Source organism: Aspergillus niger (genome assembly GCF_000002855.4).
Source record: "Aspergillus niger supercontig An04".
Lineage (NCBI taxonomy): Eukaryota > Fungi > Ascomycota > Eurotiomycetes > Eurotiales > Aspergillaceae > Aspergillus > Aspergillus niger.
Window position 1 is genome coordinate 262,054 of NT_166539.1, and position 24,103 is coordinate 286,156.

General features: G+C 51.8%; 9 protein-coding genes across 9 annotated transcripts; 4 read left to right on the forward strand and 5 right to left on the reverse strand.

Moving 5' to 3' along the window:
* Window positions 1-431: 431 nt before the first annotated feature.
* Window positions 432-750, forward strand: An04g01070 (uncharacterized protein; the record flags this gene model as incomplete). The annotated part of the gene is made up of 2 exons (XM_001401435.3): window positions 432-510; window positions 638-750. The coding sequence occupies 2 exons, from the start codon at window positions 432-434 to the stop codon at window positions 748-750; spliced, it is 192 nt and encodes a 63-aa protein (XP_001401472.1).
* A 248-nt stretch (window positions 751-998) lies between these two features.
* An04g01080 (uncharacterized protein) lies at window positions 999-3,808 on the reverse strand (the record flags this gene model as incomplete). Its single annotated transcript, XM_001401436.3, has 4 exons — window positions 999-2,478; window positions 2,528-3,468; window positions 3,522-3,679; window positions 3,790-3,808. The coding sequence occupies 4 exons, from the start codon at window positions 3,806-3,808 to the stop codon at window positions 999-1,001; spliced, it is 2,598 nt and encodes an 865-aa protein (XP_001401473.1).
* Window positions 3,809-4,526: 718 nt separating this feature from the next.
* On the reverse strand, window positions 4,527-5,144 carry An04g01090 (uncharacterized protein; the record flags this gene model as incomplete). Its single annotated transcript, XM_001401437.1, has 3 exons — window positions 4,527-4,774; window positions 4,839-4,987; window positions 5,047-5,144. The coding sequence occupies 3 exons, from the start codon at window positions 5,142-5,144 to the stop codon at window positions 4,527-4,529; spliced, it is 495 nt and encodes a 164-aa protein (XP_001401474.1).
* Window positions 5,145-6,837: 1,693 nt separating this feature from the next.
* An04g01100 (uncharacterized protein) lies at window positions 6,838-7,629 on the reverse strand (the record flags this gene model as incomplete). Its single annotated transcript, XM_001401438.1, has 2 exons — window positions 6,838-7,508; window positions 7,590-7,629. The coding sequence occupies 2 exons, from the start codon at window positions 7,627-7,629 to the stop codon at window positions 6,838-6,840; spliced, it is 711 nt and encodes a 236-aa protein (XP_001401475.1).
* An 890-nt stretch (window positions 7,630-8,519) lies between these two features.
* Window positions 8,520-9,938, reverse strand: An04g01110 (uncharacterized protein; the record flags this gene model as incomplete). Its single annotated transcript, XM_001401439.1, has 2 exons — window positions 8,520-9,813; window positions 9,928-9,938. The coding sequence occupies 2 exons, from the start codon at window positions 9,936-9,938 to the stop codon at window positions 8,520-8,522; spliced, it is 1,305 nt and encodes a 434-aa protein (XP_001401476.1).
* An 811-nt stretch (window positions 9,939-10,749) lies between these two features.
* An04g01120 (uncharacterized protein) lies at window positions 10,750-12,000 on the forward strand (the record flags this gene model as incomplete). Its single annotated transcript, XM_001401440.3, has 1 exon — window positions 10,750-12,000. One exon carries the CDS (start codon window positions 10,750-10,752, stop codon window positions 11,998-12,000), a length of 1,251 nt encoding a protein of 416 aa, XP_001401477.1.
* An 871-nt stretch (window positions 12,001-12,871) lies between these two features.
* Window positions 12,872-17,362, forward strand: An04g01130 (uncharacterized protein; the record flags this gene model as incomplete). Its single annotated transcript, XM_001401441.1, has 10 exons — window positions 12,872-13,048; window positions 13,108-13,242; window positions 13,302-13,331; window positions 13,388-13,452; window positions 13,508-13,940; window positions 13,990-14,781; window positions 14,836-15,729; window positions 15,778-15,982; window positions 16,032-16,482; window positions 16,534-17,362. The coding sequence occupies 10 exons, from the start codon at window positions 12,872-12,874 to the stop codon at window positions 17,360-17,362; spliced, it is 4,011 nt and encodes a 1,336-aa protein (XP_001401478.1).
* A 344-nt stretch (window positions 17,363-17,706) lies between these two features.
* On the reverse strand, window positions 17,707-19,080 carry An04g01140 (uncharacterized protein; the record flags this gene model as incomplete). The annotated part of the gene is made up of 3 exons (XM_001401442.1): window positions 17,707-18,072; window positions 18,120-18,262; window positions 18,312-19,080. The coding sequence occupies 3 exons, from the start codon at window positions 19,078-19,080 to the stop codon at window positions 17,707-17,709; spliced, it is 1,278 nt and encodes a 425-aa protein (XP_001401479.1).
* Window positions 19,081-20,272: 1,192 nt separating this feature from the next.
* On the forward strand, window positions 20,273-23,326 carry An04g01150 (uncharacterized protein; the record flags this gene model as incomplete). The annotated part of the gene is made up of 1 exon (XM_059747305.1): window positions 20,273-23,326. One exon carries the CDS (start codon window positions 20,273-20,275, stop codon window positions 23,324-23,326), a length of 3,054 nt encoding a protein of 1,017 aa, XP_059600472.1.
* Between the last annotated feature and the right edge of the window lie 777 nt (window positions 23,327-24,103).

Here is a 24,103-nt window from a genome sequence, read left to right on the forward strand (position 1 = left end):
CTGAATCGATAAGATAGGCAAAGTACGGAGTAAGACGTCAAGTCGAAGATGTCACCCACCCACAACCTATCCCTTCCCTTCCCACCCATGGAACCGACACTTCCCTTCACCAGCCAAATAAACTCACGTCTCTGACATCCACCACATACTACTCCAACTCTATACCTTATTTACCCATCTAGAACTGAATCCGACGTCATAGGATGAAAGTCTATGATTCATTTTGCATCCATGGGATACCATATAAGATGATTCCTGCACTAACAACTAACTCTTTAACTGTAACACTCTCACTTCAAGCAGAATTGATTGACTATCTACATTTCACGAGTTACTCGTATGTATTCACCTCCACCATCTATTTTACTATCTATAAGGGGACCAGTCAATCAATGCTAATTGTTTAATGATGAAAAGGAAGTTAAACCAAAATGGATTCCATCAAGCAGAACCTCGAAAACGCCAAGAACAAGGGCAAGGATTACTATAACCAGATGACGGGGCAGCAGAGTATGTCAATTTCTTTCCTTTCCTTTCCTTTCTTTTTCCTTTCCAATTTGATCCGGAGGAAGGCATCTGGAGTTGTTGGATTGGAGTATAATGTCGGAGTAATGCTGACGGAGATACTTTGGTATAGACTCCGATGCCTCCCAGTACGCCGAACAGGCCAAGACCAAGGCCAACGAGGGCATGGACAAGACCAAGCAGACGGCCAAGGATTATATGCCCAATCAGGCGGGGGATCATTAAACCATCCATATGTTCGTATCATGGATTGGTATAGGCTAATAGGCTCCTAAGAAATGATAATATGATATAATAAGATAAATAATTCCTATACCGAAGAAAAACATAACAGTAAATACAGTCATTTCCCATAACCATGCGCAAGAAGCAAAAAGTATCCATCAATCTCGTGATATAATTACAACCCTGACGCCAAGACAAATCAATCAAACCCGACCAGATCAGACAAAGAGAAAACACGAGGTATATGCCTAACCCTGGCACATAATGCACGCCTCCTTGTTCTCAATGCTGCACTGGAGCACCTGCTGCGAGTAGATGTCGTTCTCCCGCTCTTCGCTCTCCTGCTGGCTGTCCTCCTCCTGGGGGCCGTTCTCCTGAGTGGAGGAGGCATCCGCAGCAAGAGCCCGAGGGCTGCCGTTGTTGGAGCCGTTGATTCCGTTGACTCCGTTCTCGCTGTGTCCGTTGACCGGAGCCTGGCCGCGGGGAACAGCAGAGTAGGTGCTGGAGGCCGCGCCAACAGCCCGCTTCTTGTAGGCGGCATTGGTGCGGGCCACATTGGTATCCTCGACCTTGAGCTGCTCCTGGTCGACGGTGAACTGGATGGGCGCAGAGGCGGCCATCGTGCGCAGGTAGTACATACCCGTCTTCAGACCCATCTTCCAGCCGGCAAAGTGCATGCTGGTGATCTTGCCCATGGTGGGCTCCTTCAGGTGGATGTTGAGGGACTGAGACTGGTCAATGAACGCACCACGGTCCGCTGCCATCTGCAGGATCGTCCGCTGGGAGATCTCCCACACCGTCTTGTACAGCGCCTTGATGTCACTGGGGATGTTGGGGATGTTCTGGACGGAACCACCCTCGGCAATGATGCGGTTCTTCATGTTGTCCGACCACAGGCCGAGATCGACCAGGTCCTTCAGCAGCCAGGGGTTGACCACCTGGAACTCACCAGCCAAGACACGGCGGGAGTAGATGTTGGAGGTGTAAGGCTCGAAGCACTCGTTGAAGCCCAAGATCTGACTGGTACTGGCAGTGGGCATGGGGGCGACCAGCAAGCTGTTGCGGACACCAGTCTGGGCGATCTTGGCCTTGAGAGCAGCCCAGTCCCAGAGGTCAGTGGGAGTGCGGTCCCACATGTCGTACTGAAGGATACCCTGGGAGACAGGAGATCCCTCGTAGGTCTCGTAAGTTCCGAACTCCTTGGCGAGATCGGACGAGGCGGTCAAACCAGCGTGATAGATGGTCTCGAAGATCTGGATGTTCAGCTGTCTGGCCTCGGCCGAGTCGAAGGGCAGGCGGAGAGCGAGGAAAGCATCAGCCAGACCGTTGACACCCAGCGCAATGGGACGGTGACGGAAGTTGGACTTCTTGGCCTCCGGGACGGGGTAGTAGTTGATGTCGATGATCTTGTTCAAGTTACGGACCAAGACCTGGACGACCTCGTGGAGCTTGCCAAAGTCATACTCGCCGCGAGCAGCATCGACGAAAGTAGGAAGGGCAAGAGAGGCAAGGTTGCAGACAGCAACCTCATCCGGAGCACTGTACTCAATGATCTCAGTGCAGAGGTTGGAGCTACGGATGGTTCCGAGGTTCTTCTGGTTGCTCTTCTTGTTGCAAGCATCCTTGTACAGCATGAAGGGGTTACCAGTCTCGGTCTGAGCCTCCAGAATAGCGTACCAGAGCTTCTGAGCCTTGATGGTACGACGGCCACGGCCTTCCTTCTCGTACCTACAATACTATTAGCATGAGTTGAGAATACACGAACCAACAAACTTACTTCTCGTAGAGGGCGTCGAACTCGTCACCGTAGACATCAGCCAAGCCAGGGGCTTCGTTGGGGCAGAACAGAGTCCAGTCGCCGTTCGCCTCAACACGCTTCATGAACAGATCCGGAGTCCACAGGGCATAGAACAGATCGCGGGCTCTGACCTCCTCCTTACCGTGGTTCTTACGGAGGTCCAGGAACTCGAAGACATCCGAGTGCCAGGGCTCAAGGTAGATGGCAAAAGCACCGGGACGCTTGTTGCCACCCTGGTCAACGTATCTGGCAGTGTTGTTGAAAACCCGAAGCATGGGAACAAGACCGTTGGAGGTACCGTTGGTGCCACCAATGTAAGATCCGGTAGAGCGGATGCGGTGCACGTTCAGACCAATACCACCGGCGGTCTTGGAGATCATAGCGCAAGTCTTCAAAGTGTCGTAGATACCGTCAATGCTGTCCTCCTTCATGTCGACGAGGAAGCAAGAGGCAAGCTGAGGCTGGGGAGTACCAGCGTTGAACAGAGTCGGGGAGGCGTGAGTGAAGTACTTCTGGGACATCAAGTGGTAGGTCTCGATGGCCTTCTCGATGTCACTACCGTGGATACCAACGGCAACACGCATCAGCAGGTGCTGGGGACGCTCAGCCACCTTTCCGTTGATCCGCAACAGGTATGACCGCTCCAGGGTCTTGAAGCCGAAGAAGTTGTAGTTGAAATCACGGTCGTATACAATAGCCGAGTTAAGCTCATCGGCGTGTTTCATGATTATTTCGTATGTCTCCTTTGATATCATTGGCGCAGGTTGGTTGTTCTTGGGGTTGACATAGTGGTAGAGATCTGAAATGACCAACGAGAACTGCTTCTTGGTCTGCTTGTGGAGGTTGGAAACGGCGATACGGGCAGCGAGGATGGCGTAGTCGGGATGTGTGACAGTCATGTACGCAGCGGTTTCAGCAGCCTAGGTCGACACATCAGCACTTGCTCTGTCTATCGTAAGTGCTGCAAACCTACCAGGTTATCGAGTTCAACGGTGGTGACACCCTGGTAGACACCAGAGATGACCTTCTGGGTGATAGCAGCAGCATCGACATGCTCGGGGTCAAGGCCGTAACAGAGCCTTGACACACGGGCAGTGATCTTGTCGAACTGCACGCGTTCTTTGCGTCCGTCTAGATTCAAAGTCAGCACTGACAGTTGCAGGGGTGGCAAGGTCCATTCTGCTCAATCGACGGGCGTTCATTCCATCCAGAACAGGGGAATGTATGCAACTCGCACTCACCTCTCTTGTAGACAAACATTTTGGACAGTGAGGTTATAGACAACGAAGAAATAAACTAGAACAAAGGGTATATGGATATAATATTATTGTAGTAGAGAAAAGAAGGCTTGGATATGTATAAGAGAGGATTGAGAGGAGAAATTCGTCACAGAAAGAATGTCCTGAAGACAGGAGCTGAGGGAGGATGAGAGATGAGAGGAAAGAGAAGACGGAGGGGCAGAAAGATGGGAGGAGATATTTGATGTCGCCGGGGCAAACGCGTTACGGTGGATATCCACGCGAATTTTCGTGTTTGGACTAGATGGGCTGCCCTTTGCATGCGAGCCCGCTGACTGGTGCGCCGCCAATCTTTGTCCGGCTGGCGGGAACGCGCGACGAGCGCAGTCACGTGTAGTTTTCTTTCAGTTCACGCCACGTCCCTCAGCAACTGCCGTGCTTTCTTACAAATCAGCTCCGAGCCTCGGACACCGTATATCCGTTTGCAGGATATGGTTTCCGCCGAGCTGCGACTACGTACCATCAAGATTCCCATGCAACCTTGGCCCCACTAGGATATATTACGTATGAGCTTTCCGCCTACCAGCAGGTTTCGGAGAGCTGCCTACGAATGCCTACACCGGTGGAGAAGACGCGGTTAAAGTGACGCGGACTGCGCACAATATGTACTCGACATCATTGATGCTCAAGGGTCCAGAGTTTCGTCTGAGATATCATACGAAGCGGACTAACTTAAAAATCTATAACGTCGCTGCAAATCCGACAAAAACGACAGCCGCAAACGCAGCAGCTGACGCGCCACGGTCAGCCGAGCCCAACGAAATGGTCTGGTTAGGATGAGTGCTGGGACAAAGACTAGAGCTGGCGTCTGGAGCAGAGCTGGAAGTGGAGATGCCGGTTGAACTAGCTATGACGGAGCTAGGCTTGGTTGAGCTGAAAAGAGCGGTGGAATGGGACGCGATGTCGGACGAGGCTGTTGGTTTGTATGCTGCATAAGTAGAGTCAAATGTCTCTCATCTTTGTCACAAGCATCACCCAAGTTCAAGACATACCAATTGTGTAACCTGCAGATGTGCAGGTGTCTTTTAACTGCTCCAGAGCCGATTGTCTCTCATCCCCGCAAAATTCCACGATCTTGGCCCACACCTTGCCTACGTTCGTCGCACAAATGTCTTGGAGGTTATCAGGATCCGATTGAGACCTATACCGGGGTTAGCAGGAGACATCAACTAAGTGCAGCTATCTGCTGTCACGGTATACCTCATGGCAGACACCAAACATGGCCGGGTCTGTGTAGCTACGGTGAGGCCTCCTAAGGCCAGGAGTGTAACAAGGAAAGCAAAATGAGCGAACAACATGATGCTATCGAGCTCCCAGAGCTCAAAGCAACAAGCATATGAAGTTCAATGGGATATGAAGGCAACAAAGCAACAAAAGAACGTAATAACGAACGACTATCCGAGCATTGGCTGGATGTAATGCAACTACAATAAAAGAGAGACTGCTGAGAAGCTAGAATGATCTATGGGAAAGTGACTGGGGGGAATAAGAGTGACCGGCGTATAAATATAAAAGGAGAGTGAGGCCAGACCACTCCGCCCCATGAGGCACCGACCCTGCCGATCCATCCTTCATTTCGCTGCCGGGGGTTGAAGTCTTGGCCAATGGCCCGAAGACTCGGGTGGAGTCCGCCAGGGACCAGCTCGGCTAGCGCCCGGGCCTCACTCCTATCCTGATCCTAGTGGACATAAGGAATACTGGATAGAGATACCTGTAGTCATGGATAGGTACTAGGAGTGTACCTGATATACATGCTCTTTTGGATGCCTCTCAATAACCCCATTTCCAAGTTGATGCATCATCGGAACTATCATCTACAGCCGCCTACTGCCTACCACACCCCCTAAAGCAATAGTCGGAACATCCGGAATACCAAGTCAGCAATGGCTTCTATCGCTTAGGGAAACATGCAAACCCAGGATAACAATATCCTCACCTCCATAATGAGTCCTAGGTAAGGAGTCAACCGACTTCCTAACAAGCTGCAGAGCTCGGAGGGAGATTCAGCACAATCCTCAAGGGTTATCATATAAGAACAGTTTGCACTACCCTCTGTGATGAATATCTTACCCTAAGCGCTCAGGAGCTTGTAATAATCACAATTAGCGAGTCTCCAGCAACCTACTTTCAGTAGATGCTTAGGTAGGGAGAGGGTCCGTTGCGTCTGCCCTTGCGGCAGATGCAATACAAACTGTACACTGCTTTGCAGCCTTGGTTTCGACCATTAGATCACGGCAATTAAGCAGGATATGCTAAGCTTCAGGAAAAGTGATGTTGTCTGTACTACCTGAGCTTTTAGCTAGTAGCTACCATAGACATAGTTGGAAATCTGCATTCGTACGACGTTAATTTGACCATGTTATTGTATTCTCCTTTTCTAGCCACACACAAGCATACAAAGCACTGGTTCAAAGATCAGAGTTTACCCTGGTAGTATATTGAATAAGTCCTCAGCTTTAGCACAGCGTGAAGCGTCCTGAGGATGCCTTTGTATGGGTGGGTAGATATGTCCATCGTAGAGGTATGATGCATGTATAGTAGTGAAGAAGTACTCAGAATGCTAATTTCGGTATCTAAGGTGTGTGGAATTGGGGATGTTTGCTTTAGAAATTTCGTTGCTTGCTGTTCTGGATACTACCGGACTGTCTGCGTGTGCCTCGTCTGTTCAGCAAATTCAATATGTGGCGTGTGGACGCAGCTTGAGCTAGTCTCTGTCAGAGTCCAGAGGCGTACGAAGCAGATAGTCATTCGTTTTGAGAGTCAACTTCATAAAGATTTCGATCTGGACCTAATTTTAGCAAGATCTACAACACCAAAGAGAGCTGTCCATCCGCTAAAGTTCATTGAATGCAAGTCTTCAATTGCTAATATGATCTCTCCATGCATGTCGTGTATCCAGGTATCTGGGTAATCATAAGTATAAGTCTAGTAAGCACCGAGTCTTGACCAACGTCTATAACTCTAAAGTGTCCATCCACCCACATTTCCCACTCATGCATCCCACGCAGGATCATACCGACTAACGACCAACTCTTGCAGATCTAACCTATAATCAACAATCTCCTTCCCATTTACCAGGTCATTCTCCAAGACCCTCTTCTCCGCCTCCGCCTCATCACTCGCAATCCCGGCCTTAACATGCCTTTTAATTAACCTCTTCTTCGCGACCTCAAAATCCACCTCCACAAACCACAACTCATCCATCAACTCAGCCGCCCGATTCCACGGCTCCTTATTCAAGCTCAAGTAATTTCCCTCAAAGAATATCACCCGACACGACGCCGGGATTAGTATATCGTCGTCAACCGGGTCTTTCACCGCATGATCAAAGCTCGGTGCATACAGACTCTGCGTCTCAGGCGTCACCTGTTCCCGCAACGCCCGGACCAGCTGCAGAAACTTTTCCCCGTCGAAGGTGAACGCTGCGCCGCGACGCGCGATGGCATACGCCGGGTCTGGCATCTCAGATAGTTGAGCCCGGGTTAGATGGTAGCCGTCCATGGGCACGTTGGTTGCGACTTGTGGTGACTCAGGGTGTTGTGTAAGGTAGCGCCGGTTGATGCGGTTGGCCATCATAGTTGCGAGCTCTGTTTTGCCTGACCCGGGTATCCCGCTGATGGCAATTAATAGGCGGGTGTCTTTGGGTGTGGATTGGAATTTGTCTGGGGAGATTTGGTTAGTTTCTTGCTGGGGTTGATTGCGGAGCATGTTGCTCCCCGCCCCCCGGGGAAAAGAAGACTTACTCCAGATTTTATCGACCAGTCGACTCACTTGGTCGTCCATGATTGGTGTGTGTATTATTATAAGGGGATATATATGGAGAAAGTAGATTGGGGAGTAGGTTTTATATGGATTCAAGGACAGAGATCGTGGTCCCGTGCATGCAAAGGTTGGGACGCTTTGAAGGGCGGAAGATGTTGGATAGGGTTAAGAGATTTGCTATGAGAAAGTCCGATTCGAGACACGCTCTGTCGGTACCTGTACCGAGTGATGGGCCACAAACAGGAGAATGGCAGTTCTGGATGGCAGCGAGAAGCTCCGACGGCGGCTCGATGGGATAAATAAGTCGGCGGGGCTTGTCGTCAGAGTGGGGTCTCGCGATCGCATTGACTCCGGCCGGGCCAGCGATAGTGAGATACGTCACAGGGGACCGGCTAACTTATCAGGCACCGCCGGTTATACTTTGTAGACTGTGGATGAAGTAAACTTGGCATGTTTATGGTGCTTTTGTATTTCTTGGGGTTCAAGATGGTGGAACATAGACGGTAATGCTTATGTGGGATAGTCAAATGCCGTTCTCACTGCCATTGAAGGAGCAACTGGTCAATGCATGAGGTCACATGCCCACGGCTAGCAGCAACTTGAAGTATCCCATCCCAGGCTAAGCGGTTACGACTCTTACAATTCCGACACACAGGTTTGATTCACACCAAATGACATTAGACAAGCCAGGATATATGAGTACAATAGGTGCCCGAATATGCACTTCAGATCAATTCCACCTCATAATGGGAAATTCCTGTCCATAACTTATTCAGCCGACTGACCCTGGCTGCGACACCATAACGCCAAACAAGAAACCCCCGCTAAGAACAACTCGAAACCACAAGCATCCCCAGATGACCTAATAACTAAACACTCGATATCTAACACAGTGACAGAAAGGTATATGATCACCTCGACCTGAGCGGTCCATCCACGCTATCAGTGTCGTTAGTGTCATCGTTCGCGCCGAGCCGGCGGCCAAGGGTGCGGGACAGTCCAGCTGCCGCCCACCATTCTTCTGGGATATCCTCGCGACGCGCAAGTCGATCTAAGATGGCTTGCATCTGCTGCAGGTCTGGATCGGTAGAGGTAGAAGAAGAATCGGAAAATGCAAAGGAGATGGTAGGGATAGGAGGGTGGTTGCTCATGGTTGACTGGAGATGCTGAGCCCGTCTCAGCGACTCCATCTGGCGAACACGACGGTAGCGACGGAACAATGCGTTTCCAGAGATCCCGGTTTCGGAGTCGCTGTCGGAATCACTGGAGCTTGAATAGTCACAGGGGTTTAGAAACTCAGGGTATGGATCTAGGACCATCTGTACAGTGCCCGTGCTCGAGTCCATAGGGTTCGGCAGACTCTGCAGCGAGGTTGCCGAACTTCTGGAAGTCCCGATTGTCGACGCATTCGTTCCAGATGCAGATGCGGAAGTGAAGGACGAATCGGCACTCGGAAGATTGGTATCCGGCGTGATCGTAGTAAGGAGAGTCTCCCATGCATCGTTAGCATGGTCGTCATCTGGACTCAGGCTTCTCTGTCGGTCGCCAAGTCCATCAATAGCCGACTCGCGGTTGGGACGATTCGCCTCATTGATCGATCGTTCACCGACACGTCGCAGTGTAGGGAAGCCCGCTGAGATCGAAAGATCACCTCCAAGGCCATCTGGTCGAAGGTATGGAGATAGCCGAGCAGCTTCTGGGCGCGCTTGTGGAGACGCAGTCCTATGGTATGCAATCGCAGGAGCAAAACGCGGTGTTAACTGGGGATGAGTCTGGTCAAGCCTGTTTGTCGTGTCATCACCCGGCGATGGACGGTTGTATAGATCGGGCAGGGCCGAGCTGCGCGGTATCCTCAATCGCTGACCAGGCCGCCCATGACGGAGCGCATCGCTCAGCAGTCGCTGGCCGGCTTCGCGTCTATCGGAATCCAGGAGGCCGCGGGCCAGGTCGAACGGGTCGTCGGCGCTGCTAGAATTCGAAAGCGGAGATCGCACATGACGCTGAAGACCATTCGCCTCACGCTCAATCTCATCTGCTAGCGGACGAGGGAAAGGCGACCGGAGAGTTGCGCTGCGCAACGCGGAGCCGCCATAGCGCGAGGGACGACGAATAGTAGCCTGGCGACGAATTGCGGAGCGCGCAGCGGCACATGGGTCTTTGACAGCATTGTTCTTCGGAGCATCTGCGGAGGACTCGCAAAACAGTCTGCGTCATGTCAGTCAGATATGACAGCCGTTCCGTGCGCTCTTGGCCGATGGAGTCGCGTGTAGAATCCCGACAGCGGCGAAAGTTGTGTAGGGTAAGAAATTGTGGACTCACGGAATACCCATGGCTACAGAGAATGGGAAGAGAGAGGATAGAGAGCGACGGTCCAGGCAGGAATGGAAATCAAGGAGAGAAGCCGCATCCAGAAGTAGCGTGAAGTGACGCGAGACCTTAAATGGAGAGGGCCAGATTGCGGGGACAGCGGCCAGGGCGATGTGTTGATGGAGAACCGGCGAGATTTGGTTTTCCTCGTAAGGGTAAAAAGCGGAGGCGAAGAGATTTCGCGCCTGAGGCTTGCGGTCGTAGCGCCGCGGGTTGGCCTGAGGGAAACATTGGGGGATTCTGGGTGGCTGGCAGAGCCAGTGGTGGCGCCCCAATGATCGTCCGCGTACAATTCTGGTACAGCGCCTAAAGGGTGAAGTGAGGGAAGAGTGGATGAATGGGTTGTCAATTGAAATTGAATCGGCCACTAAATGTTTCACTGACAATGGCATTGATCACATTGCACACGATTGCCCATTTCCATGGATCAACTCCGTGTATACTACCCTCAGCGTTGCTGCCATGGAGATCGATACCAGTTACCTCGATTGTCCCTCCGACTGGGGGTATTACGTACGGTAACGACCGGTTCCGGCCTCGGCTCTCTCTACCCTGTCTGCCTTAGGCATTAATTTCTTATCGGTCGGCACCTGACAGCTCTCCGATAATTATCTTGCCCGAATCCCGCGGGCAACTCTTTTCCCAGATCGGCGCAAGTTTTCTGGAGGTCTAATAGATAACACCTTTTTCCCTCCATGACAACCTTGTCCCTCATCTTCCTCTGATCATGAGGATTGGCCCTCTTCAACTATCAATCATCACATACTTGGAGGGATGATTGAGCTCGGTCTTAGTCGCATTGTCCGCCTTCTCCAGCAGACTCCGCTGACTTGGAAGGCAATCCATATCGCTGGCACCAATGGCAAAGGGTCCATCAGCGCTTATCTGTCCCACCTGTTGTCGACAGGTGGTGTTCGCTGTGGCCGTTTCACCTCCCCGCATCTGATTGATCGTTGGGACTGCATCACCATCGGCGAGAAAGTCGTCCAAGAGTCGCTCTTCCGGCAGATCGAAGCTAGAGTAAAGCTTCGAGATCAAACGCTGGGAATCGGTGCGAGCGAGTTTGAGCTACTGACCGCAACTGCATTCGAAATATTCAATCATGAGCGCGTTGATATCGGGGTGGTTGAGGTTGGCATGGGCGGTCGGCTGGACGCAACGAACATCTTGACCGACGTCCTGGTCTCGGTCATCGCGAAGATAGGCCTGGACCATCAGTTCCTCCTCGGCGATACCATTGAAGAAATTGCAAGGGAAAAGGCTGGGATTATGAAGTCAGGTGTTCCATGTGTTGTCAATGGCACCAATTCGGTTGAAGTGCTCCGAACCCTCGAAGGTCACATCAAGGAACTCGGCATCGACGCGATCTTCACACGCCCTGATACACCTGAATACCACTCCCCATCGCTTGGTCAGCTTTTTGCTACACTGGATCTCCTACCTCACCAGCGAGCGAACATGTCCTGTGCAGTCTCGGCTCTGAAACTTGCTTTACCCCGATTCCGTCCCGACATCGACGTCGATGCGCTGGTTCCACAACTGTCGAAAGTCGAGTGGCCGGCACGCCTACAGAAGATTCTTTTGAAACCCTTGGTAGATCGCGAGGAGCCTGTTCTGCTGGATGGTGCACACAATACTCAGTCGGCGGAGGTTCTCGGAGAGTATGTGGATTACAAACTTCGTCCGCAAGGTACGAACGTTACCTGGGTCATCGCGGCATCGCGCGGTAAGGATATAGAATCCTTGTTTCATTCTATCATCAAGGCGGGCGACCGAGTTGCCATCACCGCGTTCGGTCCCGTTGATGGCATGCCCTGGGTCAAGGCCAATGATCCAGAAGAGGTGGCTTCATGTGTCCGATCAATCGCGGGTATTGGACAAGTGCAAACCTTTGGGGAAGACATTTCCGGCGCTATCCATTGGGCTTGTGAACAAGCTAGCGGCGCGCCATTGGTCATCGCTGGCAGCCTCTACCTGGCGTCGGATGTTCTACGTCTTCTCCGGGAAGCACAAAAGCAATTATAAGCCATGGCACCAAGTCCAATGACCTCTACTGACAGAGATACCCTTTTTACATCCGCAGCGTTATGGCGTATCTGTATATAAGCATACATTAGTTTAACGGAAGTGCATTTCCTGTTCCGAGGATCTAATATCGTAAATCAGCAAAGGCAAAACAAGACTTATGACCTGCACATGTAAAGTGCAGCATTACATTGCAGGTAGATATCATGTACATCAAGCTACGAGTTGTAGAGGGTTATTGTACAGCTCGCACCGCGGGTCTGATACCGTGATAAGGCTGATCGGAGATCCAGCAGCGGCCGGGCGCTGCGTCATGGCCTAAGCCAGCTGGTGGTGGTCTGTGGGGAAAAGAGAAAAGGAAAGTTCAAAACACCCGCCTGTCCTGCATTTGCTCCGGCAGGCACAGCAGTCCGTGACTTTTCGTCGGTCCTTTCGCAATCTTCTGGTTGGATTTCCGTGAGTCTTTCTGACGAGCGGAAGATTGGATTCGCTTTTCTGGAGGGGCATTCGATGTGTAGAGACGCGTTTCAACCGGACGCGGCTCTCTCTTGACTGGAGGACAAGGATCGTTCCTGTATGTTTTTCTTTTGCCTTTATCCACCATGCGATCATGCCATATTCTCTGCGGTATTCAGCGCGGATTCATCTCCCTGCTGCATCTCATAATGTGTCTGAAACCTACTAACAAGGTCTCTTCTTTCTGAATAACTAGCTCGGGCTGACATGAGCGATCCGATCGGTTCTCTGGCGCCTGCCCTTACCACACCTTCCCTCGTCGTCTAAGCCTACAGTTGTCGGAATCCGAGTGCTTTCAGCTGAGTGCCATTTGATAACAGCGAAAAGGGGATCTCGATCCACCCGCTGCGCGACCATGGTTTCCCGGTCCAGCGAAACCAGTGAGGGGCCGCCGCCACCTTCCAAGATCCCCGGAACTCCAGCCAAAACGCGACTGTCGAGACTCAACTCCAGCCCGGCCAAACAAGACAAACCGAAGGACGATAGGGTTGTCAAATCTTCTGCTAAAGATGTCGCGGAGCTCAAGGATTATGTATGAATACGGCTTCCCTGGTTCCCGTGACGGGCGTGGCTAATGGTGCCTTAATGTAGCAATTGGGCGACTGCCTGGGTAAAGGCGCATTTGGGTCAGTCTACAGGGCCCTGAATTGGAATACCGGGGAAACCGTCGCTGTGAAGCAGATCAAATTGGTGGATCTGCCGAAAAGTGAACTACGAGTGATCATGGTAATCCCTCTCCGGTCGCCGCTGGTCGAGGCGCTGTCCGCTAACGCCGAGTGTTGCAGTTGGAAATCGATCTTTTGAAGAACCTAGACGTAAGATGCGACATCCGATCATGTCCCTTGTCACCCGAGCTGACCTGTGGTTGTAGCATCCCAACATTGTGAAGTACCAGGGGTTCGTGAAGTCTGCAGAAACTCTAAACATCATTCTTGAGTAGGTACCTTCGCATTGATTGCTAAAGCCATGATCAGTGTAGCTGACGAGACAGATACTGTGAAAATGGCTCTTTACACTCGATCGCAAAGAACTTTGGGCGTTTCCCGGAAAACCTGGTTGGTCTCTACATGTCGCAGGTGCTCCATGGTCTTTTATATCTGCACGAGCAAGGTGTCATTCATCGAGATATCAAAGGGGCCAATATCCTCACCACGAAAGAAGGCCTTGTCAAGCTTGCAGATTTTGGTGTGGCCAGCAGAACCACTGGGCTAAGTGAGTCCAGCGTTGTTGGGACGCCGTATTGGATGGCTCCGGAGGTGATTGAACTTTCTGGTGCGACAACAGCGTCCGATATTTGGAGTCTTGGTTGTACTGTGATCGAGCTTCTGGAGGGTAAGCCTCCTTACTATAATCTCCAACCTATGCCGGCTCTATTCCGCATCGTCAATGATGACCACCCTCCCCTTCCTCAGGGTGCTTCTCCGGTTAGTCTCCAGCTCCGTTCTTGGTTCTCGGTATCTGATTAGTATCCAGGCTGTCAAAGACTTCTTAATGCAATGCTTCCAAAAGGATCCCAACCTTCGTGTCTCCGCCAGGAAGCTCCTTAAACACCCATGGATTGTCAACGCTCGCCGGTCTGATTCCGTGGTCCCCAAGAAATCCACCGAGTATGAGGAAGCAGTCAAGAGCGTTCAGGAGTGGAATGAAGCTCTCCGTTCTCCGGACACTGGAACCCTGCGGAAACCGTACCGATACGATGCTCAGGGTGCTGCTCTGCGCCCCGAAATGGCACCATCTCGGTATACACCAACAAAAGATATCCTTCCCAGCCCGGTGTCCAAGCATGTGACAGATCGATTCCGCTCGCCAGACTCCACGGAAGAAGATAACTGGGACGATGACTTTGCTACTGCCATCTCTCCCAGTGCGCTGCAGCTTCCTCACCTTCGACCGCAGGATAATTTTGGCGGAATGCTTTCCTCCGAAAAGCTGAAGGCGTTTGCATCCCTAGATGGTACAGTGTTGAAGTCCGAAGACGGCTTTGATGACTTCGATGATCCTTTCTCTCAGCAACCTGGTGAATCGGATCCTCTTCGGACCATTCGCCCTTACTCGGCCAAACCGACCGGGATGGAGAACATGTCTCAGCAGACAAAACCCACAATAGCTGCGATGCACCACAATGTGCCTGTTCTCAAGACCCCTGTGCCACCATTAAGACCGCAGCGCCCGACATCGTACTTCAAAGAGAACTCGGTCGAAGACTACTCTGACCTCATCTCTGCAAATGAAGATATTTTGGATGATAAGCTCAGTGCTTTCCAGGTAAGCATGTCCCCTAAGCTGATTCATTAGTATGCGTCTTCTTACGCATCTCAGGATATCGACGAAGAGGGCAGTGATATATCGATCCCCTCGCCCTCGAAGGAGGTAGTCCGGTATCAGGCGTCACCGGACCATGATGAAGATCATCAGCCACAGCTTAGAAAACGGATATCTGTCAAGCGTCACCGATCGGCAATAGAAATACAAAAGTTCGCAGAAAATGAACGCGATGAAGACTTCTCTGACATTCTAGGGGCTGATGAGGTTGCCCTGGATAAGCCCGAAAGCGATGAGGGCTCAGATCGGAGTACGCTGATGTTAAACTCAAAGCTATCGAACAACTCATGGCTTGGGGATCAAGATGATGAGGACGATCCGTTCGCCCAGCTTGAAGAAGGGCTCGATGAGGTGGATCTGGAAGCTAACATCGCACGTGACAAATACGCACGTCTACGGGGTCAAGTCGAGGGTCTTGTCAGCTCTTTAAAGACATCTCAAGATGAAGACGTGCTTGGAGAAATCTCGGAGCAACTGCTTACCGTATTCTGTGACCTTCCAGAGACGAAGAACATCATCATTAGTGCTCACGGGATGCTCCCGATATTAGAGATTCTTGACATTTGCCGTCGGCGCGACATCATTCTTTGCTTGTTGCGGATTGTCAACGCCATCATCTTCAATGACTATGAAATCCAGGAAAACCTCTGTTTCGTCGGAGGTATCCCAATCATAAATGAGTTTGCCTCCAAAAAATACCCGAGAGAGATTCGACTAGAAGCGGCAGCCTTTGTGCAGCAGATGTATCAAACATCTACTCTTACCCTCCAGATGTTCGTCAGTGCTGGAGGTCTCAATGTATTGGTTGAGTTCTTGGAAGACGACTACGAAGATGAACGCGATCTCGTTCTCATTGGGGTGAACGGTATCTGGAGCGTTTTTGATTTACAAGTATGTCCGCCTTCAGTATTTTCTTTTTCAGAGACTGACTTAATTCAGGGTTCGACTCCAAAAAATGATTTCTGCAGGATTTTATCACGCAATTCTGTTCTGGATCCCTTGTCACTTGTTTTGAGCCGTGTCTTGGACGAGGAAGGAGAATTGGCCGAGATTGTGGAAGGCCGGATAGCCAACATCTTCTTCATTTTCTCGCAGGCCGAGAATCACGTTAAGGAAATGGTTGCTGAGCGGACAGTTCTGCACAGTAAGGCATCGAGTCCAGCAATTTCAAACACTTTGCTAACCGGTCTCAGGGGTCCTGAAAGAGCTAAAGCGGATGACGCCCGCACACCAGATCACTATGTTGAAGTTCATCAAGAATTTGTCCATGCTTTCAACAACTCTCGACTCGCTCCAGAACTCCAACGCCATCGACGTGCTTACGGACTTGTTGAGGTCGACCATCAAACGGCCACACTTCCGGGAAGTTTCCAACCAGATTCTCAACACTATCTACAATATGTGTCGTCTGAACAAGTCCCGCCAAGAGGATGCTGCTCTGAACGGCATAGTACCGCTTCTTCAGAAGATCGTAAAGACCGAGCGGCCGCTCAAAGAGTTCGCGTTGCCGATTCTCTGCGACATGGCGCATTCAGGAAAGGTCGGACGCCGCGAACTGTGGCGCAACAAGGGTCTGGCTTTCTACATCTCCTTGTTGTCGGATCCGTACTGGCAGGTAACCGCATTGGACGCTATATTTACTTGGTATGTTTCGGCTCCGTATGTATTGAGAATACCGGTCTAACTCTTTGGCAGGCTCCAGGAAGAAACGGCCAAGGTTGAGGAACACCTCTTGGATAACCGCTACGACAAGATGTCATTTACGGATTCCATTGTCAGGTGCCTGACGATTTCGAAGGCGAACGCCTTTGAGAACATTCTCGAGCCATTGCAAAAGCTTCTGAGACTGAGTCCGCCTATTGCCTCGACATTTGCGCGCCCTGATCTTTTCACAAGGCTAGGACAGAAATTACACCATAACAAGGCCGCTGTCCGGCTAAACCTCCTGCGTATTATCTCGAGCATCTGCGATTCTAGCGAAGAACAAGGTGGCCTTCTTGCGAAATATGGACTTTTGGAAGCAATCCGGGAGTTGGAGCATGACCCGGCCATTCTGGTTAGAGACATGGCTGGCAAGCTGATCCAATCCAATGAGAGAAGTGAATCGTTCAGCCTCGAGAAACGCAAGCCTGGTATGAGACGAAAGAGCACGTCTACCACGCCCCCAGGCTACCTTGCGAATCAGTCCGCACCAGCCACCCCACAGATCAATCGGTTCAATCAACCCAAGGCTTATTTTGATGGACGGGAAAGCCAGCGACACCCGCGGCCCTCCCTTAGCAGCTCTGCTCTGGCATTACGACCAGGCAGCAGGGATGGCACTGGTCCCTCTCTGTCAGCCGGACTCAGCAGCAGTGCTGGCCCATCGAGGAACAGGCTGTCTCGAGGAGTGGCTAACAGGCTATCACAAGTAGAGCTCCTGGCCGAAGAGGAGACTCGACCGTCGAGCTCACTCTCCCGTCGACGTTCCATCCTTCCTCAGCGCCGACGACCAACGCATGCTGATTCGGACTGGGCGTCCTAGCGGACCTCATGCCGACCCGGGGTGCGCCAATTGGCTCATTTGTAGACAGGAGACTGGGAAGTAGATGGGTACATTGTATTTGCATTGCATAGGATTGGAGTACTAGGTTTACTTGTGATTTGCTTTGACTGTGTATACACATTCTTTTGTCGATGTGCTTTCCGGCGGGGATGGGATCTCTCTCAGGCTGGTATTCGGGGTACAGGAAGACGGAACTGTCAGGGAGGGAAATGGCCCATGTAGATAATTGTGGATAACATACAAGTGCAATCTTATTTCTTCCATATCGAACTTTGTGTAGACTAGGGTACATCTGTATTTGATGTTCTATACTTTTGACGATTTCACAAATGAGCCCCTCTTGCCCCCTGCTTATTTGCCCACTGCATGATAAGTTCCACAACATGATCAATCTGCTGCGGAGTATGATCTGCATGCAAAACAATTCGAACGCGACCCGTCCTGTCTGGAACAATAGGGTAATGCACGGTAATCACCCTGTATTTGGCCTGCTCCAAGTACTTTTCCAGGTTAACTGCGAGGTCATGCTGAGGAACCAGAGGTACGATTGGAGACTGGAATGGCCCCAAATACCAAGTATGTTCGGTTGGGAGGTAGAAAGTGCCCTTGCGTTTGATCTGCGGCCAATCTGGATGCGATGTCAATTGTGTGTAGAAGCGGTACACATTGCTTTGAAGGCGTTTTCGACGCTGCTTACTGTTAGTAGATGGTGATCCCCGAGGGAACTTATACCCACATCTTCGCCTTCTTTACTGCCTATGATGTCGTATCCTGCTCGCACCGCAGCCACACTGAGGAAACTCGGTGCCGTACTGAAGATAATCCCTCGGGCATAGTTGATGAGAACAGATTTGATGGTCTCGTTGCACAAAAGAGCAGCTATCCCTGTCAGAAAGATAACTGATTACAGGAGATGCTAGGCACTCACCACCCGTGGACCCCAGCGCCTTGCCACATGTTTGAAGCCGGATGGGGGAATGCTCCTCCAATCCGTAGTGACACACAAACCCAGAGCCATTCGGTCCCATGATCCCATTGGAATGCGCCTCGTCCATCGAAAATATAAAGTTCTTCCGGGGGAGTGCCTTGTGCGCCACCTCGAGCAGCTCGACAACGGGAGCGGAGTCCCCATCCATGCTGTAGAAGGATTCGAGAGCGACGAATACCACCTGACGTCCCTCTGCTATTCCCGAGTTCTCGGTTCGAATCTTCTCCAAACACAATTTGAAGGCCTGGCAATCGTTGTGTTTGAAAGACAGAGTGGTCGCCCGACCACGGCGCATCCCATCGTGGATGCTCGCATGCGCATACTCATCATACAGAATGAAGTCACCGGGCTGAGGAATCGTGGACCAGAGCGCCACGTTGGCATCATAGCCCGAATTGAAAAACATGGCTGTTTTGGCACGGTGGAACTTGGCTATGTCCCGTTCGAGGTCAATCAGGTACTGCTTGGTACCGTCCAAAATCCGCGACGAGGTACTTCCGATGGTGAACGCAGAATGCATCTCGAGCTGTTTCAGGAAAGCCTCGGTCAGAATCCCGGGAGTAGTGAGAGACAGCGAGTCATTAGAGCTGAAATCAATCAAGCCGTCCAGCTTTGCCGGCGAAGGCGGCTCGATCAGACGCCCTTTCTTGCGCCGGAGAGCCAATGTCTGTTCGAGCTTGTGACGAAGAGTATCGAGTCCAGGATTCATTTTGATTCTTACAACGATGGTGAGGAATTGTATGATGCAAATAGGCTGGTTCTCTTTTCTGTCTTCGTCGGCTGAGATGTTCTGCATCTGACGCCTATGCTTCCAGTATCATCTTGCTCTCCTAGTCCCGGACAACGCCCACTTATATACATTCCGGTATGTGGCAGTTGAACCCCCGCGCTACAGGTTCAAGGATTTATGCGTGACGCAATACCCTCATGTTTGCGGCTTCTGACAGAATAGGGGCTGTCCAATGTACTATGCTCACTGCATCGCAAAGGTTACAGAAGTAAAATGGAGGATATTCTATAGCTGACTGTTGATTCCTGATCAAGTCAGTATCTCTAGATTATGAAGAGATTGTCATTCGGCTACATAGAACATTTCTCCTATTGTTTCTGATGACTCTTCGGAACATATCTACTGCAGCTTGTAAGTACTGCCCGGCGGCGTGCTACGCCTAATGAAGCAGACAAGGTGCTGGGCATCAACTTTTCTACGCCAGCCACTGAAATGGTTAGTCTATAGCCTATAGCTAATCAGTATAATTGTAACCGAGTCAGCGATATAGATCACAAAAAGAATCATCGTCAGCCATGTAGGAAACTCTGATGTTACTTCCGGAATAGTCAGAATACCTATGCAGTTGCCTTGTTTGAGAAGGAACGAGCACGAGAGAGGAAGCTGAGAAGGGAAGGTGCGAGTGACATCAGGGCCGAAAGTTGATGTCATGATGAACTGAACAGACCCGAAAATGGTGGCATTTCTTGTCATTGACTTTTGACTTCTCTTGCAGTTCTTCATTCAGCCGTATTCCATGGATCCAGTACTCGAACAGCTCTTCTATAACGTCGCTGCGTGTATAGACTTGATCTGTGCAAGAAGGATAGTTTATTTTTTTTCTATACAAGTCTTATAACTAATCAGTTTCTATAACTGTTTCTTTTAACTTCAGCTGGGCCAGTATTGTAGATTATAGAAATAATCAATATTTAGTAGACATGTAAGAAACCTCTAGCGTTATTTCCTGCAGAATAAAACCTAATCTTGGATATTAATCCTGGAAGATGTACTACGGCACCACAGTCCAAAGGCACTTCTTCAATCATATATATTGGCCTCTCACATCTCTTAATTCATCGTCCTCCATCATCTTACTATTCTCGCATTTAATCGACTCCCTACAACCATCATGGAACGCATTGTGTATTCTCACGCTCAACAAGCCCCGGACGTTCCCGCTGTTGTGGCAGACAATACCACGCTCACATATCGTGAGCTGGTGTCTGAGGCGATCCATCTTGCGGAATTTCTCGACGCGGAGGGCATCAAAGCCCCGGAAGAGCCCGTAGGGATCCTTCTCGGTTCAGGGCTTGGACTGATTGTCGCGCAACTTGCAGTCCGTCTGGTTGGGGCCACTTGTGTGCCCATTGAGCCTACTCTTCCGGAGCTTCGCATCGCGGGCATGTTCAATCAAGTCCATGTGCGCTACATAATTACGGAAAAGGACGGGCCTATCAGTCTCTCCGGCTTTCGCACCGTACACATGCCCCCCGTGGGACAGAAGGCGCACGCGGCACTATCAAACTGGGAGTTTCGCCCAGAGACAGATCGCAGCCATGTCCTCTTTACGTCTGGGTCAACCGGCAAGCCCAAGCCTGTGCAGATTCGCCCTGAGAATATCCTCCATCTGGCCACGAACACGCCGGTCACTCCTCTACTCACTAGTGATCGCGTGGCCGAGTTCAACAATCCCGGCTTCGATCTGAGTCTGTTTGAGATATGGGCTACTCTTCTCTCTGGGGCTACGATTGTTGTCGTCCCACGACACATTGCAACCGACCCAGGAGCCATCGCCTCGTACTTGCAGGAACATCAGGTATCTGTGATCTTCATCACGGCGGCGCTCTTCCGCATCATCGTCTCGGCCTGTCCCTCGGCGTTTAGCACCCTGCGTCATGTCCTCATGGGTGGCGACGTCGCCAACGTGCAAGCGATCCGCAGCGTGTTCGAACATGGTCCTCCCCAGCATTTATGGAACACATACGGTCCGACAGAGTGTACCACTCTCACGACGATGCATGAGGTCACTCCTGCAGACACAGACACGGATTTGATCCCCATTGGCCGCCCTGTCGGAGACATGGAGATTATCCTGCTTGATGAAGAGCAACGGCTCATCACAGAGCCGGGCCAGCCGGGCGAGGTCTACATCGCTGGGCCCCAGCAGGCTGCCGGCTACTTCGCCCGGCCTGCCGAGACCGCGGAGCAGTTTGTTGAGATTACTCGGCTGGGTCGTCACGGTGAGGACCACGGCGTCGTGCGAGTCTATCGCACGGGAGATAGGGCTGAGTGGGGAGCCAACTCCAATGTCTTGGACTTTCTCGGACGCACTGACTCCCAGGTCAAACATGGAGGCTTCCGGGTAGAACTGGGCGAGATTGAGCGTGCCCTAGAGAGGCACCCAAGAGTGCACACAGCGGTGGTCGCTCGACAGCCGCCGTTGACGACCGACGGTACGCATGCACTAGTTGCATTTGTCGTGAGTGACGATGGAAGCGTGGATCCGCATGCTGTGACCCAGTTCGCGCGAGAGCGTCTCCCGTCGTACATGATCCCCGATGCCATCGAGGTCATGGGGGAGCTTCCTCTCACCTCAAACGGCAAATTTGATCGTGCCACACTTGTGCAGCGCCGGATGGATGCTCTACAGAAACAGAAACCCAACGTGGACGCTCCCCCGGCCCAGTCCAACGGCGACGCACAGGATAAGCACACTCTTCTCCGCGATATCTGGATGGACATCCTCCATCTACCCCATATCCATGATGGCGATGACTTCTTTGCCCTCGGCGGCACATCCATGCAGGCGGCCGAGCTCATCGCCCGCGTTCAGATCCACATGAAAGTTCTCATCTCCATGGAAGAATTATACCGGCACTCGCGATTCGACGACCTTGTTCGCCAGGTCCAACCGGCCGAACCTCTCACCCACGGGAACGCCCCCGACGACACCCACGTCTGGATGCAAGACGTCGACCTCGTCAACGATATCGCCTGGATCCCCGACTGGCAAAGCCCCGATGAGGGCCGCGTCTTCCTCACTGGCGCCACCGGCTTCGTCGGCGCGCATCTCCTCCACCGGCTCTTGCACAAACCCACCGTCCAGCAGGTCGCCTGTCTTGCCCGGCCTCAAGGCTCCCTCTCCGCCGCCGCGCGCGTGCGCCAAACCCTCGAGACTTACGACCTCTGGCCAGCCTCAGACCACCTCGCCCAGAAGCTCCTCGTCCTCCCCGGCGACCTGGCCGGCCCTCACCTCGGCCTTGGCCGCAAGCAGTTCACCTGGCTCGCTGACTGGGCGTCCGTGATCTTCCACCTCGGTGCGAAGGTCAACTTCTGCGAGTCGTACCGCGAGCACCGCGCCGCCAATGTTGTCGGCACGCGCAACATTCTCAGCCTCGCTGTCACCGGCCGCCGCAAGCCACTCCACTACGTCTCCAGCGTCGACGCCTGGGGGCCCACCGGCGCCATCCTGGGCACGCGCGAGCTCCCCGAAGACGCACCCCTCCAGCCGCACATCCAGGGCCTCCGCTATGATCTTGGCTACGCGCAGTCGCAGTGGACCGCCGAGGCGATGGTGCGCCGGCTCCGCGACGAACCCCCGCACCACCTCCCCGTCGCCATCTATCGCCCGGGCTTCATCATCGGCGACGCCGTCACCGGCGCCAGCAACCCGAACGACTTCTTCACCCGCCTTATCGTCGGCTGCATCCAGATGGGGACCTTCCCACGCCTCACTCAGTGCCTCGAGTACGTCACTGTCGACTACGTCGTCGACGCCATGCTGCATATCGCCGGTGACAATGCCCTCCTCGGCCGCTCGTATCATCTTGTCCCGCCGGACCCGAAGGCCTCCGTGACGGTCGAGGGGACTTGTCGCGTGCTCAATGAGGCTGGGCATAAAGTGCGTATGGTCGACTATGAGGACTGGGCGGCGCAGGCAGTGCGCGAGCAGCGCGGCCCAAATACCGCCCTCGCCCCGCTGATGCCCATGGTGCAGGAACGCGTGCTCGGCCGCCTCACCCGCTGGGAGGCCAGCCAGTACACGCCCTGGTACCGCGCGGACAATACCATCGCGGCGCTGAAGGAGCGGCCCGACCTGGTGTGTCGCCCGCTGGACGCGAGCATGCTACGGCGGTTTATTGGGTTCTGGAATCGGAAGGGGTTCTACAGTGTGCCGGAGTAGGATTTCTCCTGGGTCTGGTATTAAATGTGGCTTTGTACGGCTTGCTAGAGCTGTGACCCGCATGCAAAGGGATGTTTAACCATACCAGTTCTCCAAAATATGTCAAGTATACTGCAAGAGTCGTTGCATTCATGTAACCAAAGACAGGAACATATGAATTTCCATGATATAGTTATATAAAACTGCTCCAGATCTTGGACAAAAGAAAGATCATATTAAAGTGAACTAACTACTCTATTACCAAAGGACCCCTCATTCATCTGCTAAGTTGATGGCTCTCTCCGTCTATGATGCCATGGCACATTACACTCGCCAATGAAGATATAGTAGTCATCTGTATTTGTGTAGAATTACAGGGACAGAGCAACGAAAGAGATCTTGAATAAAGCTGCTTTCTTGAGTCCTCTCCACCCTGCACAGAGCTATCCTTTACTGAACGGCACCTGAATAGTTATAGAGCAAGACAAAATAGTTGTTTTCGGGTATGGATGAGCTGTATTATCTGATTTTTATGCCTACAGGCATTATATATTTCCGGGCAGGAAGCATTGAATATAATCCAGCTAATGTACTGGGATTGCAGGTTGCCTGAATCCTACTATTGATGAAGTTCCGGGTTTTAGTTCTAAAGAAAATCATGTATCCTCCAGTGGGAAAGAATTTATATAGATGGCCGGGTATGTTTACTCTAGTACTGTTTACTTTTCTACTAGCTGCTAGTATATAATGTAGTAAGATTATATTCAACCGTCTTCTGTATCCTAGGCTAGCTATCTA